Below are 19,110 nucleotides of genomic sequence, written 5' to 3'. Positions count from 1 at the left end.
ATGCCCATGTCGATGGCAGCAGACATATGCTAAACGAGCCGAAGCCACTCCCCTCCGGATTCTCTCCCCCCACTCACACTCCCACGACACCCCACCCACTCACCCTGCACTCCCTTCGCTGGAACCGAAGTCTGGAGCCGAAGGTAAACGAAAGAATGACGAGTCCTCGGCTGGCGGCGCGTATAAAAGCCGCTGATGGCTGCGCTGTCGGCTGCATTCTGCGTTCGGCTGGCGTAGGACGCTCTCCACTTTCACTCTCGCTCTCTCCCCGCGCGACTTCTCTCTTGAAGTCCTAGCAAAGCGTAGCGCGCCAAAAAAAGCGCGCGCAAAAACAAAAAGCCAACTAACGGGACAAAAGTCGCGCGCGACTCGTAAGCTTGTTTACTTTGCCATTATAAATCCGGCGCGCGCTTTGTTTGTGTTTGTGTTGATGTTGGTAATTCCCTGTGTTCCCCCTTTTTTTTGCACTTCTGTGCTCCACATTATTTTCTGTTTTTTTTTGTCGTTGCTCAAACAGTGCCCAAGAAATAACAGGAACAAAAGCTAGTAAAACAAACGGGAATTTGCAAAAACGGAAGCGTAAGAGGAAAAGTGTTGCATTTCCGTCGCTCCGTCGAGTTGGTGTTTGCTGCTGCCATTTGCTGTTGCCGTTAGTCTCTCCATTGCCGTTAGCATCTTGGTCGCGGCAAAATGGCCGCAGGTGTTGCCCAAAAAAATAAAATAAAGTACAGGCGAACTTCTCCAAGTAACACCTCCGTTTGAAATATAGCTTAAAACTTTTGAATGATATTGCAAAAGCTGATCCTCATATAATTTACCAGTGCTAAAACGCGTGTGCTTCCGCACTAGGAAACTTACTTCATTTTTTAATCGTTAAGGTCGTGATTTCTCTTCTCTTACATTTATTTTCTCTTCTCACAAACTTAAATATAAAATACAACATGAAACTTTTATTTTATATTGCCTTTAAAATCAAAAACGTAATTTTTGACTTATTAATGTTTGCTGGTACTTAACTCTCTTTCTTTTGAAAACTAAATTTTTGCATGCACCAAAACAATGTATTAGGAATTTTATTAGCTCTACATCTTTTGTCTTAAATATATTCAGTTTTAACCTGGTTTCAAAAATTAAATAAAAAATGGCAATAATTTTATTTAGAATTTTCAGTAATCAAATTTCAGCTTAGGAAGGTTCGTTATAGGGAATTTCAACTGTAGAACAAAAAGCAGTTCCGACAGGAAACAAAAGAGGACGGGGCAAGAGATATACATATAACAGAAACCGCAATGGAAAGTGCCTGGGGGAAAAAAAACACCCAAAATGGCATCATAAAATGATTTAATTGATGATTTAGTGCAGTTCGTGATATCAATATAAAATTTACCATTATCAGCCATGTTAGCACCGCCCCCAGTCAACCGAACAAAAAAATGGTTTCTCGTTCTTTTACACAAGCATATTTCAAACAACTGGACGGGGAAAAGCACCTGCGTTAAACATTTATGTTTTTAGCACTTTCTGCTGTCAATTTGACACTCCTGCACTTAACAATGCAAAGTGGGGAAACTCGTAAAACGTCTGAGGCTCCAGCGAAGCAAATGAAAATTAAAATTAAAAGCACGTCTGGAACTCTTTATACGTTGACACTTTTCATAAAAATATATTTTTTGGCCAAATCCTGCGAGTTGTAAACTTTTTGACTGTTAAAGTTTTTAGGAATTTAAAGACGTTTGCCGTTTTTAAAGTATTTAATTTAATAGTTTTGATTGATGCAAAAAACAAGTTACAGGTAAACTGCTAAAAAGTATGAAAGTTTATGAATCCCTCACCATAGTGAGTGGTGCTATTTGATAAACCATCAAAATGGAAATTGCATTCTCTAGTGATAGAACGCAATGAAAAAACCTTTTATACACTCGTGCAGAACTTTCCAAGTTTGCTTAAAAAAAGGAGGAATTTAAGTACTTTGGCAAAGTATTTCGGCGTGTGGCGCGGTTCATGAGAAGCTGGCTAAAACTTTTGGCACAAAGCGTTTGAAATTTCATTTTAATTCGTTTTCAATTTGGTCTAAAAAACCGCAGGGCAAACTTAATGCCCCGAGGATTGCTTAACTCATGCCCGAGTTGACAGCAAATACGCAGATTCCCCGCAAGCCGATTAAACAGTGGCACGGTTTTGGGTTTGTGTAGCTCAGCTCCATGGGTATTCATTGGCCAAAGTTCATTCACAGCAGCTAATTTGGCGGATTCCTCAGCCAAAATACTTTTCACAAAAGAAAACGAAACGACACTCAAGGAGATAAAGAGCAATTTTGCATAAGTTAAACCGTTTAAATAACTTAATCTTCTACGTGAGTTTCACTTGATATAAAAATATGCTTTAGCGCAGCGTTAATTGTTCATGTGGTTTGAAATTTTAATCAAGGAAATTGTGTCTGCCGCTTTTGCCTCTTAATAAAAATATTCAGGAAACAATTTCATTTCACAGCCAATACTTAATAGTACTTCATATAAATCATTAACGTGTTAAATATTTATGTGCGATTCATGTAAACCAATATCTTGTAACATGCTATTAATATTATTACTCTTGCAGAATACATAACTCGATTCGCACTGCAATTCGGTTATGATATTTCTTGCTAATATCTTCTTATTTCGTTGGAAACTTCCTTAGGCAGAACACGTTGTATTTTTCTAAGTCTGGTTTTTTCCGACAGGCGTTTAATTGAAAATTTCTAGCAAAGTACTGCAGTAAAGAAGTTAGAAATGCTCTTGTGTTATTAAGTCTGCTACAAATACCAATCTGTTGAAATGAAAACAACATTCAGGGAATTCCATGCAAATATAAGTCCAAAAAGGAAAGTTTGGTTAAAGTTTTGTAACTTATACTTGTTTAATACCCATGGTTCTAAGTGACTTTGCTCAGTAAAAAGCTTTGAATTCAATGTCAAGTTTTGTAACCTAAAAGATCTTAATTTATGAAATAGCTTTAGTTTTTAAACAAATAATATTGCTGTAAGAATACACTTTTTTAACAGGAATTACTAGAAGAACAAAAAGTAATCTTGCTCTATAGCGAAAACAGAGAGGAATTCAAACTAGTTTGGAAGTATAACATTTTTAAAACAGATGCCCTCAGTTAGGCCTGCACATTTCGATATGCAACTTGCCTAAACGATAAAGTTACACTTTGGCACTTTTACTTTCCAACCAAGAAGTTGGATGACTTGGGAAAGTAAACCGCAAACTGATTAATGCCATTTATGCCCGACAAATCCGGCGTTATGTACCCAGATTTCCAAGGCTGTTAAAGGGCGAAAGTGGGTGGGTGAAAGTGAGTTACACGTCGCCGCTGTGATGGTGGCACGTTGAAAACTTTTTCGGAACAAGTTGAAGGATGTGCAAGGAGTCCGACGAGTCGTAAAACGAGGTGCTGTTGCAAAGAGCAACGCCACGAAAATTGTAAATGCAGGCAGGCCCATTAAATTTGCCCAGCGGCCATCAGAACATCACCAACGACTCGTCCCCAGACCAACAAAAACTCCACCCAATTTACAATATAATAAACCCCCTCCCCATCCTAACCATCGCGTCGATGGCGCCAGATAAATTTGTCATGTAATACAATACAATGAACGTGTAAACATTTATTATGTGCTTACAATTTTGTTGTTGTCAAGCTCAAATCTGTCAATTGTCTGATTTAAATTGTACACGGATTTGTTTTATTATACCCGCTATTCGAAAACAAAATTTGGGTCTGATAAATTACAGTTAATTATGTTTTTAAGAAGTCAGCGTATAATAATATATATTTTTTTCAGACAGACATCGTAAATATTAATAAGTTACAACATTGAAGTACATAAATTTGAAGAGTAGATTAATATTGGAAGAAAATATGAAATTTAAATATAGCTATGACAAGTATTCCTGGTGAACTTTTTAAGCAAAGGGTAATATAAAGTCCATATTCTCCTTAAGTTTGATTTATTTTCGGTTTCGTTTGAAGTGTGATTTCATGTAAACACATCACCAATTTCATTTCCAAATAAATGGATTTCCCCTATCAATGATTTTGCAACATCAACATTTGCAGCAGCAACAATAGCAGAGAACTCGAAGCGATTGGCAATTAGCGATAAACGATATCCCAGAAACGATAAACGAAATCAAAAACTGATCAGCAGCCCCGGCAATCTGCTAAAAATGCTTAAAATGCCGCTGCAGTTGAGCAGTCAAGATGGCATTTGGCCCCATCAGGGGAAACAGCAACAACTTCAGCAGCGACAGCGACAGCGCCAACAACAACAGGCTTATCATCATCTGGACCAAAAGCAAAAACAAGTGTTCCAAGGACGTTCGCCGGCGTTGCTGCCAGTGATGCTGCTCCTCATGATGGCCACGCTCCTCACGCGTCCACTGAGCGCCTATTCCAACCGTAAGTAGAGGAATAAATATCTGAAAAAAGTATCAATATAAATACATAAAAGCCATGATATTACGAATTTATCGATCACCAAGATGTATACTTCATAGATATATCTATAATTGAATTAGATTGAAAACAGTTTCCTATAAAAGCAAAATAATTATAATTCTCTTAAACCATACCATTATTGCCCTAAACAACATAACTTTATTAGTTAAAGTGTTTAAAACGTTTACCTGTTGTAAAACTACGTTTTCGCATACTAATCAATAATTATTTACTATTGAATTTCTGAAAGCTATCAATCGAAATTCTTACTTTCCAAAAGTATGACATTAACTAACCAAAAAAATATAACTTTTAACTAATATAATTGGGTTATCCATGGCTTTTACTTTTCAAAAACTATATTATTGCAGACTTATCGATCACCGAAACATTTTCGATAGTCATCAATCGAAACTTTCACGCGCCCATCTTCAATACGCAAATGCATAGGCGGCATTCCGGGAAGACAAGTTGGGGTGCTTGTTTGTCTGGTTGTTTATAAAACTGTCCGTCCGGATGGATGGCTGTCCGTCCGTCTGTCTGTCCGTCCGTCCGTCCGTGTGTCTGTTTGCCTGTCTGTCTGTCTGTCTGTCTGTCTGTCTGTCTGCATGAGTGTCTGTCCGTGTGTACGTGGAAGTAGATGTGGTGGAATGGAAGCATGCGTGGGGCATTAAGTTATCAAGTGGAGAGATGCGATGGCAATGGCAATGGCAATGGCAATGGCATCGCCAAAGAAGATGGCGTATGGTGGATTTGCGGCCAGTTCTCTCGACTGTGACATGTTTGTTTGTTTCTCAGCAGCTACAAGCATTAAAATTCGCACCCACCCGCACGCCCGCAGAATTGTAAGCAGAACCCAGGGTGGCTAAAATTGAGTCGTAACAGGACGAAGGAGTCTGGCTCTGGGTAGGTGGCTTCCTTGTAAAGTTCATGGCTTGGTGGCTTGTTTCAAGTTCCGAGTACCGACGGCTACTACGTATACGACGACTGGGACGACGACGCCTTGGCTGGCAGAACAGAAAGCGTGCATTAAAAATCAATAGAAGTTACAAATGTATCCTTCCATTGGGAAAAAAAGAGCAAAACATTTGTGGCGCCATTTGTGCGCTGACAGGCTGACTGACTGACTGGCAAGCTGGCTGACTGGCTGACTGTCTGACTGCCTGACTGCCTGACTGTCTGACTGCCTTGCCGGCTGACTGGGTTGCCTCGACGCTCCACTGCCCACGACCTCAACGGTGGATTCTGCAACGGGCTAAAGGTGTTCAGGGGAAAGAAATATGGTCAATGCAGGTGTGCCAACGTCATGGGGCGAATGGTTTTGCAGATCCCCACTCACAATAGTCGATTCAATGGGGTACAGTTTATCCAGTTGCGACGGAAACGATAAAAACTTTGCAAATTTGGAAGGAACGGGAAGATAAGTGTATTATTAATGGTTAGTCAAAGAAATTAAATAACGTTAAGTGCCTTTTAAACTATTTAATTGGAAAAACCATAAGTATTAAAAGCATAAAAAACTTAACAAAAGGTAACAATTTAAAGGTTAAGAAGGCGGGACAGAAATTAAAGATAGTTAGTGATCGATTGCAGCGATTAAAACGATTACAGATCGATATTTTTTTAAGCGAAAATCAGAAATAGATTATTGAAATAAAAAAGTAATTTTTGTACATAAATTGTACATAAAAATATATCAGTGGGTTTTAATTCAAGAATTTCGAATGAAGTCCATATGTTAAACTTGTTAAGTTTAACTAATTGGATTCCTTTTAATGGTAAATTCACCTTTCATTAGTTTTTCCCTACATCAAGAATCCATTTACTCGATACTCTTGAAGCGATGTTAAGTAAACTCTGGAATGTCCAGATATTGAAGGCAACAAGTCCAAATTGATGCTCAAGTTACGCCAGTTATTGATGACAGTTCATTGTTCCGATGACAGCAACAAAGAGCATTCATGAATCATAAATGGGACAAACCTTCTTAATGGCCATCCTAGCTGATGCTCCACATACTTCACTGGAAAACAAAATGTTTCAAAAATGTGAAGCAAATTCTAAGAATGTCTAGTTTTTGGTATTAGACTGTCCATCTCTTTGTGGTGAAAGATTAATGTTTTGGGATTTAATAACCTTGAGCAAAGACATTTTATTCCTCGACTTTTGGACATAATCTTACAAGCATAAAATCCCTAGCTTAACGTTTTTTATTCTTTTGGAATCTAACATAAGTGCCATTTTTCCGACTGTATTTGTTTGTATGTATGCTGATGAAACGTTATATGTTCCTTCGTATTGGCCATTGAATGTCCATAAAACAAAATTTGAATGCGAACCGTAAACAACAAAATAAGCAAAATAATTTGTTATTTTTAAGTCGTCCTTCTGCTCCGTTTTCCATCGCTGCTCAAATTACGTATCCGATGTGTGGGCACTCCTTGGGCGTCGGACGTCCCAAATCCGACATAAGTGTCTGATTAGTGCGAGAGGTCTTCTCCACTTATTTACCTTCGACGGGTGGGCCTCATAAATCCATAAAGAACTGACAAAACCGAAGGCACAAGAAGCTCCAGTAAAATCACTTGCCTTTACTTTTCCTTTGTTTCCTTTTCGAATTTTATGTCTGTCGATTGCCCGGCTTACGAGGGCTTTAGATCAGCGCGGCGCCATGTCCCGGAGTTCCCGGGATTTTCCCCGTCCGCAAACCCTTATCCTTACCTTCTATACGCCATCCACACGCACATATGTACATACATATATATTCTCGGTTCCGCTCTAGCTTCCTGCTTAATGGCCAGGGCCATGTTGTACCAAACAATTCAATTTATATAATCCACTGGACGGACAGGGGGTGCTTCTGCTCCTCCTCCGTTGTCCGTTTGTCCGGTCCTCCGTTCCAGGTTAATGTGTCACAGACAGACATCCACGGAGGATGCGAATGTCACGTTAAACGTATCACGTAACCGGATGCGTGTTACATATTGCTCGGCTCCCTTTTTTTTTATCCCGGTCCCTTGAGCTTTCAAAGTTGCATTTGACTTGTATAACCCCATTATGCAAACGTAGATTTGATTGAATTTTTGTTGAAAATAATTACGTTTGTTCACGAACGTAAATCTGGCAATTAAAGCTTCAATTGTTGCCACAAGAGACGTTCAATTTAGTACAACAAAAAACTATTCATAATTGCAAAATCAATTTACTGTTCGGCACGCGGCGTAAAAGATAATGATTCGTTGTGTCAGAGAAATTTTACCAATTGAATTAAATTTCGCAAATAGGTTTAATAGGCCACATAATAAAATAATATATATATTATTTTGGATATTATTGCGAATTTTATGTTATGTATGCAAAACTGTTTCGCTCTGCCAGAAATAGAAAAAAATTCGTTGCTAAAAAATTAAGTAAAAATTATTCCAATAGTATTTCAATTAGCATAAAAAAAATTTATTTTTCTGTATACAAAAAGCTGTACATTTTAAAGCCATAATAAGCTAAAATAGTTGTCGGTCTTATGATAGCATAACAAATCGGTTTTAAAGTAAAAGAATTTTTTAACAAAAGAGTACCCTTTTTGAAAATGTGCATACAATTTTTTTTTAGTTTTGTAAAATGATCATGAAAAAAGGATAGGCTCACTCCATATATTTGTATTATTTTTGACTTTTTTATAGCAATTTTGTTATAAAAAAAATGAAAATAGTAGTTTGTTTAAAAGCATACAACTCTTAAGCTTTCAAAAAAAAATCCAATCGATTGTGGGAGGGTAATTAAATTCTTCCCCTGCCCCCGTTGGAGTTTTTCTGTCGCCCAGTTGTGTTACCCTTACTTGTACCTGTTATATTTGTGGCACCTGTCCTGGTCAACTGCTACTGAACCCAGTCGGTGTTTATTTAATTCGCGTTAATTTTTATTAATTTTAATTGAAAGCTTTACGAGCGTTCAGCTGGGCGCTTTGAGGCTTTTGCCCCCTTTCTCTTCATTTTGCCACCGTTCCCCTTCTCGTAACTCCTCCCCTTTTTTGCAAGCGGCGCTTTTGTTTGAGCATAACTTTGTTGTTGTTGTTGTTATTATTTTTTTTAGTTCTCTGGCTGAATTGTTCTTGTTTTATGTGCTCAGCTGCAGTTCTAGCTTACTCTCTTCATCTCATTTGCCCCCCTCTTCCGTTTTCACTCGCCGCTTGACTCTCGTCGTCTTTGTTGTTGTGTTTTCATACCCTGCTCTGTTTTTAGTGTTGATTTAGTTGTTGTTTTTGTTTGGAGACTTTTGTTGAGTGCAAAGTGCTTACGCTTATGTTGTTGCTCTCCTGGCGCATTGTTGTTGTAGTCGTTGTTATTCTTATTGTTGTTTCGCGACTGCTTGGCATTAAGCTGACTGGACTTGACTGGAAAATTAAGCGTTTGGAAGGAGAGCACAAGATTTCTCTGAGATTTTTTACAGAAGGAAAACGACAACGAGTAGAATTCTCCGTTATATAAACTTTAAATATTCTACGTATGTCTATACACTCATAATAAATTAGGGAAATTTAATTTTTGTATGTACATATGTATTCTTTAAAAACTTATGTATACCTTAACGAAACAAAATAACTTGCTTATAAGTCAATGTTATGATAATATAATTTTCACTCATAAAACCTTTAAGCTAATACATAAAGGAATACAAATTTAAAAAACTTCTGTACTCTAATTGGAATCATGAAGAATATTTTTATTCGATATTTAGGTGAAATAAGTAGCGACCTATAATTCCCATTTTATAAACGATTAAAATTCTTCTTTCCAGGGTACAAAATAAACATTTAAACAATCAGTCATTTTCATCAGCGCAAATTTAGTGGAAACTAAAATGTCATTAATTTAAATCAAAACACAAAAGCACAAAACAACTGCGCGGTAAAATATGATATGTAAATTTATGCATAGATTTTTGTGAAACTGTTTATTTATCTATATATGCATGGTTGTATATTTAGTGAAGATCAATAAAACACAATTTAATTGTCTATTGATTTAAGATTAATAAAACACATTTACCGATAATGTCAGCCGGCTGAACATGACTTTATTATTTATGCTAATCTGTTTCATTTATCAATGCCGGAGATTGTGAATATTACAAAACAGTTATCTAATCAGCTCCGAACATAATGTCAAATGATTTGGCCAAAAGCAAAGCGAGTGAATGGGTCACCCCACCTGTTTCTGCCACTTTTAAGGTGGCCTAAAGCGATTTTAAAAGTTATTACCTTTCTTATCGCCAGCATCGTTTGTTCCCCCCAAATCCCCTTGACAGTAAATTTTCCGGCCAACAGCAGCTGCTTTTGTATTTTGGGTGGCATGTTTTGGCCCACTCATCTAGCGACCTTTTTGGGCCAACTTGGGTGCCACTGCAATCAGTTGACAATCGGGCAAATCATCCGCTAACTAAGAGCAACCCAAACAGCTAATGAGATACTCCCTAATATACATTATATGGTACATATACCTATGTATAAATATGCGATACATAGGCCCATATGGCTCTAATAAAGGGGGACATACATAGATTGGGATTTGGTGTCGGAGTGAAAAGTTGTCTGAATAAATAATAAACTCGAACCAAAGCGGGCCAAAAACTTTGGCCAACATTTATTGGAGTGACTTGACTTGAGTTTGGTGCCCGGCCAAAGGGAAAACTTTCGGCTGCTCGTGTCGCCTTTCGGTGGCAATCCGTATATATGTCCGGGACTTACGTGAGGAGTACCATACTCTACGTATACGTACGGATATCGCACGACAAGAGGGGGCGGCGGGGGGTCGCAGGTCAGGGGGTCAGGGGGTCAGGAGAGGCCAATGATGGCCATTCTGCGACGTTTGCCAATTTCAGTTCGATTTATTTAGTGGAAACCAATAAATAACCAATGATGTATGTCCTGCTCACACACTTGCACAACTGAGTCCCTCGAGTGCAGTGCGCACAGTGGTTTAAACAGCTTAAAAAAAAATGGCTAGCCTATTTTCTCCTCGAACTAAATGCCCAAAACATTTGATAAAATTACAAATTCAAAGGTGTCTTTAAAAACTTCACAATACGAAAACTAAAATAGTAGATTTTAAGCATTGATTTTTTCGACAAAGGCAAAAGCCATCTCTAAAAATTATTGGGTGACACTTATTGTTAATGGATGTTGATAACCAGCTAATAAAAATAAATGGGAGATATTAAGCTTCCCGATTTCGAAGTAATGGCTCCACTGTGCCAAGGGGATTGCCTGCAGCACTTGCACAAAATGGGAATTCCCCCGATCTGTGTTGTCTTCCCAGCATTCTGTCATTCTTTGGCGAACACAATTTAACACTTTGTCGCCGCTCGGGGGGATACATAGCTAGGATAACTGGACGAGTGCTACTGTCCCGACTTGTCCCGAAGCTGGAGCACCATTTCAATTGCGAAACCAATCCCCTATTCGCAACCCAAACAAATATGGCGTCATTCAACGCATTTCCGTTACATTACACGCTCATTTCCGCTCGGCGTGGCTTTATTAAGCGTCGCTAGTTTTTCTGTTGCACTTTCCGCTCCCACTTTTCCGCTTTCCATTTCCCAGGATTTTTCCTGCAACACGTGTGTGCTTTATGTGTGTGTGTGTGTGTGTGTGTGTGTGTGTGCTGTGTGTGCGGTAAAAACTCGAGTGTGTGTTTGCCACTTGAAGTGCGCTCAAGCAAGCCAAAGCTGTTGAGGGAAATTTTCTTTGAATTTGCTCCAGTTAGTGAAGGAATCGAAATGTTTTGTTGGCCCCCAGATCCCCCGAAAAAAATCCATGCTAAGCATGCCTGTGTGCATACGAATCTACAGCAGCGGTCAAAATACTAGAGAGTACATTACGAATTTCGAATACATTATACAGAAAATTGTATGTCGAAGATAAATCTATGAAATATATACAAAAAATATTAGTGGCCATCAAGATTTTTTATTTAAAAACTAATCTAGTCAGTCTTATTTATATATATGATTACTTAGTGTAGAATATAGCTTTTTCAGGTAAGCGTAACATTTTATACTATTCGCTATTGGTTTTTTTTTTCAATTTAAAATTTTTTTAATATAGCTTGTGCAGTTTTCTTCTATTTTAATAGATAAAATCTAGAAAAAGAAAAAAAAAAGAATCAGTGCTATTTGTTTGAACCGAACTTTAGATACTTATGTCAGCAATTTAAATTGGGCAAATCATTTGATGCAGCTTAAGCCATATGTGTGCGTACGTGAGGATGTCGATGTTATTCTTAAGAGACCACGACTGGCTGACTTTGATGGTGGCTGGGAAACTTTAATGCGATTTAAGATGACCAGAAGGGGTTGCTTGGGGTGGGAGTGGGCGTTACCATCCGCGGGACCTTCACGGAATGCAATCCAGTAGATACTTTGCTCCATCGCCTCAGGGCCAAATCCTACTTGATCTTATTTGTATACAAACATTAAAACGAAGGCGCGCTGGGTAGAAAAATGGCGATATGGAAGGGATAACAGCTTTGGCAGTGCGGCTTAGGATATTGAAAAAGTACATATTTCAGTGTTATTTTAAGCGATATTTTGAGGATGCACAGCGTCCAGTGGTTTTATCTTTTTTGCGGCTATTGGGATTGGTTTTTCATTGACTTGGAAAATTGTTTTCATCAATATTAGAATCAGGAATTTATATGAAAGTAAATTAATGTAAAACTGCTTTTAAATGTTGTTGAAAGTCTTACACAATTTAATTCCAAATCATTTTTGAAACCAACCAACACTGCGTATGAGTGATAAGGGCTTAAAACCATTTTGCAGTCTTTACAATTGCGGGTTTTGTTACAATTTGATTATATTATAGTTGCACAAAGCGGCCTTTACAAAATGTGTGCTTATCTTACTTTTGTCATTATTTATTTGTGTTATTATAATTGGCTTGTTTTAATTTCTAGTGCTCAAAGTGCATTAATTAATAACAAATACTTGACAGCACGGCATCGTAAATAAATAATTCTTAATAACACAGTGCGCAGAACAGTTTAATTATTAATATAAGAATTACTGATATCGTAATTATTTTGAGAGTTCGTTGTGCAGTGGCCATTGAATATAAATTTACCTTAACATATTTATGTCACATTGTGTAGTCGGTGATGCGCTTCAAACCCTCCCTTTTAAATATATTCCTTTGTAGTTTTTATTTTTGTTTTTCTTGTCGGGCCTTTTGCTTGGCAGTTCCATTAGAAGGCCAGACCTCATTTTCTGAGTGAAAATCGCCCTTGATTGAAATTCGATTTAAATGGGAAATGGAAAATGGTAACTGGGTATTTGATACCTTTGACCTTAATATTTACCAGGTAACACGGATCGGTTAATGCGCAATCTTTATTTACTCTGAGTTTGCTTGCGCACTTTCTTCTTTAGCGGCTCTTTGTGAGCATCGTTTCATAAGCCATTTTTCATTTATTTTTCTCCAACTGCTGCATAAATATTTAGATTCAATTCAAATTGCTTTCCACTTGCAGAATTTCATTGTCCTTCGTCCTTCGTCCTTAGTCCTTCCCTTGCCCGTTTTGTTTGTTTATTTGCTTTGTTATTTCGCTTCGGCTTCCACTTCTGCTTGAGTTTTATGCGGACGATTGGCAACAAAAGCTGCCAATTTGTATTTCAATTAAATTTGAATGTATTTGTGGGCACTTGGCTGCTGCTTTTCTTTGCCTTCCCCAGCCTTCCCTGTCGTTCTCGTTCTGGCCATGTCCTTTCTTAGCCGCTTCGCGAAGCCCCATATTCGTCTTCGCCATGGCTAAAAGATATTTCGAAAATGCCTGGGTATATTTATTTGATCTGCCTCAAGATGCCGCTCTTTGAATAGTATTGAAATATTTAAATTAAAATATATGCAGGTAATTAATGAAAAGCTAAAAATATTTAATTTCACAAGGCAGTACAACACTGCGTATGATTGATAAAATCAAAAAAATCATATTGGAAGTATTTTTTTATTTTTTTAATTTATGAAAATCTTAAGAAGTCTCAGGCATTAAATGTAGTTCATATAAACATACACAAATAGGGCGAGGGCAACACTGCGTATGAGTAATAATCTAGCTTCATCTTAAGCAAATGCCGCTGATGACGAAATTCAAAATTGATTTAAGCACTATTGCCATATTAATCTATAAGTTGAATGCAAATTGTATATGCGCAAAAAAGAGGCAAATATGTATTAAAGATTTTGTTTAACTTGTAGGTCTACTAACCTAAATCGATGATCAAACTTGATCTTGATTTTGGTTATAATCTTGATTAATTTCGGCTTTTGTGCTTGAATTTGTTTATTTATTATCTATTTATTTAAATTTATTTATCTTTTATGTCGAGTTATTATGAAATGTACTTAAAACTACAGGGTAAGTTTTAGTTGAAATCGCGCCTCCTTGCTTACAGTTTACGCTGCTAACTCAAATCCATCAGAAATGTGTGGGCGAAGAGGGGGCGTGGCAGAGGGGGAAAAGGAGGGGTGATTTTCCCGGAAAAGGGGTTGAGAAATAAAGCGACGGACTGTGGAATTGCCGCCGCCAGCTAAGTGTCAAAATGGCGCTTCCAAGTAATTTACTTATGTCTAAACAACTTTAATTGTTGTTGCCTTTACGCTGCTTGTTATCGCGTTGTTTCTCTTGATGTTGTTGTTGTTGCTGTTATTGCTGTTATTGTTGTTATTGTTGCTGTTTCTTTTGGGCGTTGAAAAGCGTTTAATTAACTAACTGCTCCCCATATAGCCGCCTTTAGTTTTCGGCAAATATTTGTTAATTCCCAAACCCCCGGAAAAACGGGGTAACGGCGCCTCAATTAGCGTGGCTAAGTAAATCTATTTTAAATTGATTTTCGTTGCCTGATTAAATTGAGTTTGCCTTGTCTGCAGGTCTGCTCGTCTGCACGTCTGCCCCACCCATTTATCTTTTCAGGGCTTGTCCTTGCGGTATATAATTTCATTTTTGAATCTGCCCCAGCCCCGCGCGCTCTTTTAGCCAATTACAAAATGCTGCCGGGCTTCATTCCGTTCTCAAATGTTTCCATGTGGAACATTTCGCAACTCATTAAAGTCGAGGAAGAGCAGGAAGCGGTACGCTGAGAACAAATTGTCGGCAATTTGCTATGATTTTTATCGATTTATGCTAATTTTTGTACAAGCCATCTCAGCAATGTTTTGAAACTTACAGCATTTTATCTTTAAAGATATTTCTGTAGTTTAGGCAAATATGTGCCATTTGTATATTTTTGCTTTGGAAAACCAATTTGAGTTAACACATATATAAAGTCAATTTATCTTAAAGTTTGGTAAAAGTTTAACTTCTTTTTAAATTACAAATATTTCAAATGTAGAAAAAAAAAACGAAGACACTTTTAAGCTAAGCCTTTTGCATTTTAAATTAGTACTTTGTTTTTGAAGGAAATGCTTCAAAATATTAATTTAGCTTAGTTAAAAGGATTTTTTTTGGTGCATCAGCACTTGTGCGGATTTATTTTCGCTTCAAAATTTTCTATGCAAAATTGAAAATTCGTTTCAGTCTGTCATTTTGGGGGGGTGGTGGATGGGTGGACGGGAGGATTTGGTCCAGAGCCAGCTAGCAAGCAACTAACCCGGCACTCCCCTGATTTGGGTCAACGATGGTATGTGGCGCACATTAAAAGGAAAACCATTTGAAAATCGGGAATCATCAACCGATCCATCCTGCATCCTGCATCCTTCATCCTTCATCCCCAATCCACTATCCACTATCCACTTTCCTCCATCATCGCATCGCCAGGCGTTCGAGTGCAATGCATCAAGTGCCCAAGTGCCCAAAAGGGTCGTTCCGTCCGCTCCATCGAAGAATAGAAAAATTCCAAATTGAGGGCGGTACAGGGTTCGGGGGCGTGGCCGGTGCATGGAATATGTGAATATAGGAGGCGAGGGGTACTTTCATTGAGTACTTTCCATTTGAAACTCATTAGCGAGAGTTCAGCTGGGTTGAAAATGGGAGTTTCAACTGGAGGATGTGAAGAATGTGGGGATATTTTTAGCCTGGGGCGTGTCAATGTCTTCGTTGCAGCCAAATTGAATCACACATGTGTGTTTGTGTGTGTGTGTGTGTGTGTGTGTTAGACATGCAAATTTTAAGCCATTATTAAGTCACTAAAACGCTCTGCGAGTGGCTGCTGTATTGGTCTAGCCCCATTGTAATTTTTCTTCTTTTGGCCTACATTTCATTCACAGAAGCGCATTAATTAGTGATTTTCTTTTACTGGGAGTAACTGGGAGTATAATAATGATATCTTAAATTCAATGGGAAGCAAAACAAGAAGCGAAATGTATAAACTCTAGCTGGTAAGCAAGAAAATTAATTAGTCATATGCTTTTTTATCCTATTTATCACAATGAGCTTTTGCTGTTTTTTTCTTAAGAACTATGCTATAAAAATAAAAGTAAATAAATAAATAGAACTGTAAGATGGATAAGCCTCAATTTTAAATGGGAATGATAAATGATCTCCAAGTTAGAAAGGTCCCACAATTGTACCTTAGATTCACCCAAGGCAAATCGACAGAGATGTTATGCAAATGGACTCTGTATGGCTCGGCCCCCTACATTTGTACATTTAATTCAATTCAGTTACATTCCATACATTCTCGTATGTTTGTCTATTTGAATTTTTATTTTTTAATTTATATTTCATTTCCATTTCTTGCCGGCACATCCCGAGAGGGTGAACGTTGCAAGAATATGCATATGTGGGCAAGGGGCAGATGCGAATGGGCAAGCTGCATTAGCACAAAGGCAACTACATCGACAGACAACAGTTGCTGCTAAAATAATTCAACCAGAGCTCGGACTTCACGGGGGAAAGGGCGGCGTTGGCGGACGACCACTTTCATATTCACAGACAAGCGGTAATATGAACAACACACCACACACACTTACACATATATAGGCGTGTACTGAGAAAAAAAACCACAGCTACATGTTCATTAAACTTATTTTAGTAACAATTTTTCCTCTTTTCATATTAGTTTTATTAAAAGTAATATAGTTTTAATATTGCACATAAGTTTGTAGGACTTAGCTGAACTTCACAAACTTTAAATTTGCTTGAAAAATGTTTTAGTTTGATTCTGTATTACATTGTATTACAGTATTCTTATTACATTTTTTTATATTGCTTATTTTGTATGAAAGTAGCCAAAGAATGTGGTAACAATTCGACTCTCCAGTTTTGGATGCCAAATAATTGCATATATAAGCCGATAGCTTCGCCAGGTAGGACATTATATGAACTTAGTGTTATTTGGCCACGTATTAGTCTGCTGAAGACTAATCTAATTTAATTTAATTTTAACTAATTTGCAATGTTATAATTTTATTGTAAAAAAAGTATTAATTGTGATATGAAAAACCATACATTTTTCTTTGTGTACATACAAATAGCGTGGGGCGGACCGAAAACTTTATGTGTCAGTTGAAAAGTATCTTGGAGATACTTTCTTGCCTCCTTCTTAGTCATGAGTCCACGCCCCCCTCCCGCCCTCCCCTTTTGCCGCCCTCTGTGGCTTTTGGCGCAGCAACCGCCACAATGTCATTAACCAAATGAATGGCTGACACTGCAGATTCGAATGACTGGAGCAGGCGAGCGAGGGAGCGAGATGGGTATACGGGGCCAGAAAGAGAGAGGGATAGCGATAGTGGGTCAGGGGGAGGGGCTGAGTTAAGACTGTGACGTCCTTTTCTTGTGATTAAGTCGGTTACCCACAAGTTGCCCCTTCCCCCCTTCTCTCTCTCTCTCTCTCTCCTTTCCCCAACATTCCCACTTCCATTTGAATACCTCCCCCCCTCCCCGCACAAACCATTTAGCCGTAGATTACCTAGTGACTTGTACCCCCGACCTTTCCCCCTCTCTTAGCTCGTCCTAAACAAACCTAAAACAAAATGAAGAGTCAGAAGCGACAGACTTGACAACGGAGCAAATGCCCTTTCGTTACCATTTGGGAAAATCATGGAAATGATATCAACACAAAATGAATGTTCTAAGAAAAACTATTTATCTATGAAGTCTTAAAAAAGAATGATTATTAATTGATGCTAAATATAATCAAAAATTATATGAAAACATGTCCTTAAAATGTAATGAACTTTTAATGGGTTCCTTAAATTAGTTTACTCCTATGATTATTATTATGCATTATTAGATATGTATACATTATTTATTGTATTTATTTATATATTACAATAATTAAAAATCGATCCAAATACAAATATCCTGGAATTTTTAAAAATGAATTCCAGTTGGACGAAATACAATATCGCAGTTTGCAAATTTATTTAATAATGTTCAATTAACTTTAAATTTAAATTTATAGCAAAGAGATAAGCTTTGATTTATGTATTAAGTTACAAGTCACTAAAACCAATTTTAAAATTGTTATAGCTATATAATTATATATATATATATATAAGGCTTTAAAATGTTACATTGGCACATAGAAAGTTCAGTCCCAATACATAACTATTTAGAAGTTCCCAAACCATGTCATTCTAGAATTAAGAATCTAGCAATAAATAAACTAAGTTTGGCCAGCATTATTTTATATATTTTAATGTAGAAAATGAATATATTATGAGCTTAAGCTATGATTTCAGCCAGAATCTTAGGGTATTTGGCAGGAGGAAATTCTGTTTTTGGCCAAGAGCCTTTGGCGATGGTCAAATGAGGCTCGCAGGAATGTTAGTGATGACAACAACTTAATGGAAATAGCTGCACATTTATAAGTGACAACTTTGTCGCTGTATGCGTGCCCCAGGCGGGTAGACAGTGTGTGTATCTCTGTGTGTGTGTGTGTCTATGTGTGAGTCATGTTTGTGTTGGTGAATCCAGGACCCTAAAGAACGTGTTATTTATGGTCAAGGCGTGGCAGACAAATGGCCGGCATATGCATGCTGAGATAGACACTCTCACTAACACACACTAACACACACTCACACATTGAGGCAATCACACAGCCACACACCAACACACAGATACCAAGTAATAACTAACGGTAAATTAGTTTGCAAACAGAGTGCAAAAAAGGCAGCAAAATAGCAAAAGGAAAATTGCCCAAAGATGAAACCTAATTTACCCAACACGCACACACTCACTCAGGCACATTGATAAGGTTTCTACCTTACACACCCGCCCACCACACACCACACCACACCACACCACACCACACCACACCACACCACACCTCGCCCACTTGTCCTCACCTCTCTCTCTCCATCCATCCCTTTCCACTTTCCACTTTTTTTGCCACTTCTCTGATCTGAGTTTACGGGACAAGTGGCTAGTGTAGCTACCAGCTACGTCAAGAGGACTTTAGATACATCATAAAACCAAAACCAGTGGGGTTCTGACAGATTAACCCGGACGACCTTGTCTTGAGGTTCTGAATTTGTACCAACAAATTATGATGCAACCGTAGACATTCGATGCCCTGTTGATTTTGAAAACTTTATTTTTTTTTTTGCCAATTTTCCCCTTTTTTTTATAAGAGGTTTTATCATTATTTTTTGGGCCGATTATTTATTAAAGGCATACCTATTTTAAAATC

At 37.8% G+C, this 19,110-nt stretch overlaps 1 protein-coding gene across 5 annotated transcripts in view; it reads left to right on the top strand.

Moving 5' to 3' along the window:
* Window positions 1-228: 228 nt before the first annotated feature.
* The window catches only part of LOC128260880 (tyramine beta-hydroxylase), a 33,856-nt gene continuing 14,974 nt past the window's right edge, over window positions 229-19,110 (top strand). Inside the window, exons 1-3 of one of the 5 annotated variants that reach the window (XM_052994190.1) lie at window positions 229-371; window positions 518-878; window positions 4,105-4,446. In XM_052994190.1, coding sequence (XP_052850150.1) covers window positions 4,215-4,446 — 232 coding nt within the window. In that variant the 5' untranslated portion in view covers window positions 229-371; window positions 518-878; window positions 4,105-4,214. Of the gene's footprint in view, window positions 437-517; window positions 879-4,104; window positions 4,447-19,110 lie in introns of all 5 variants that reach the window. The other 4 variants (XM_052994188.1, XM_052994189.1, XM_052994187.1 and 1 more) reach the window with 4 other exon arrangements.

The sequence above is a fragment of the Drosophila gunungcola genome (genome assembly GCF_025200985.1).
Source record: "Drosophila gunungcola strain Sukarami chromosome X unlocalized genomic scaffold, Dgunungcola_SK_2 000043F, whole genome shotgun sequence".
In the NCBI taxonomy this organism is placed as follows: Eukaryota; Metazoa; Arthropoda; class Insecta; order Diptera; family Drosophilidae; genus Drosophila; species Drosophila gunungcola.
This window is presented reverse-complemented; position numbering and strand designations above follow the sequence as displayed.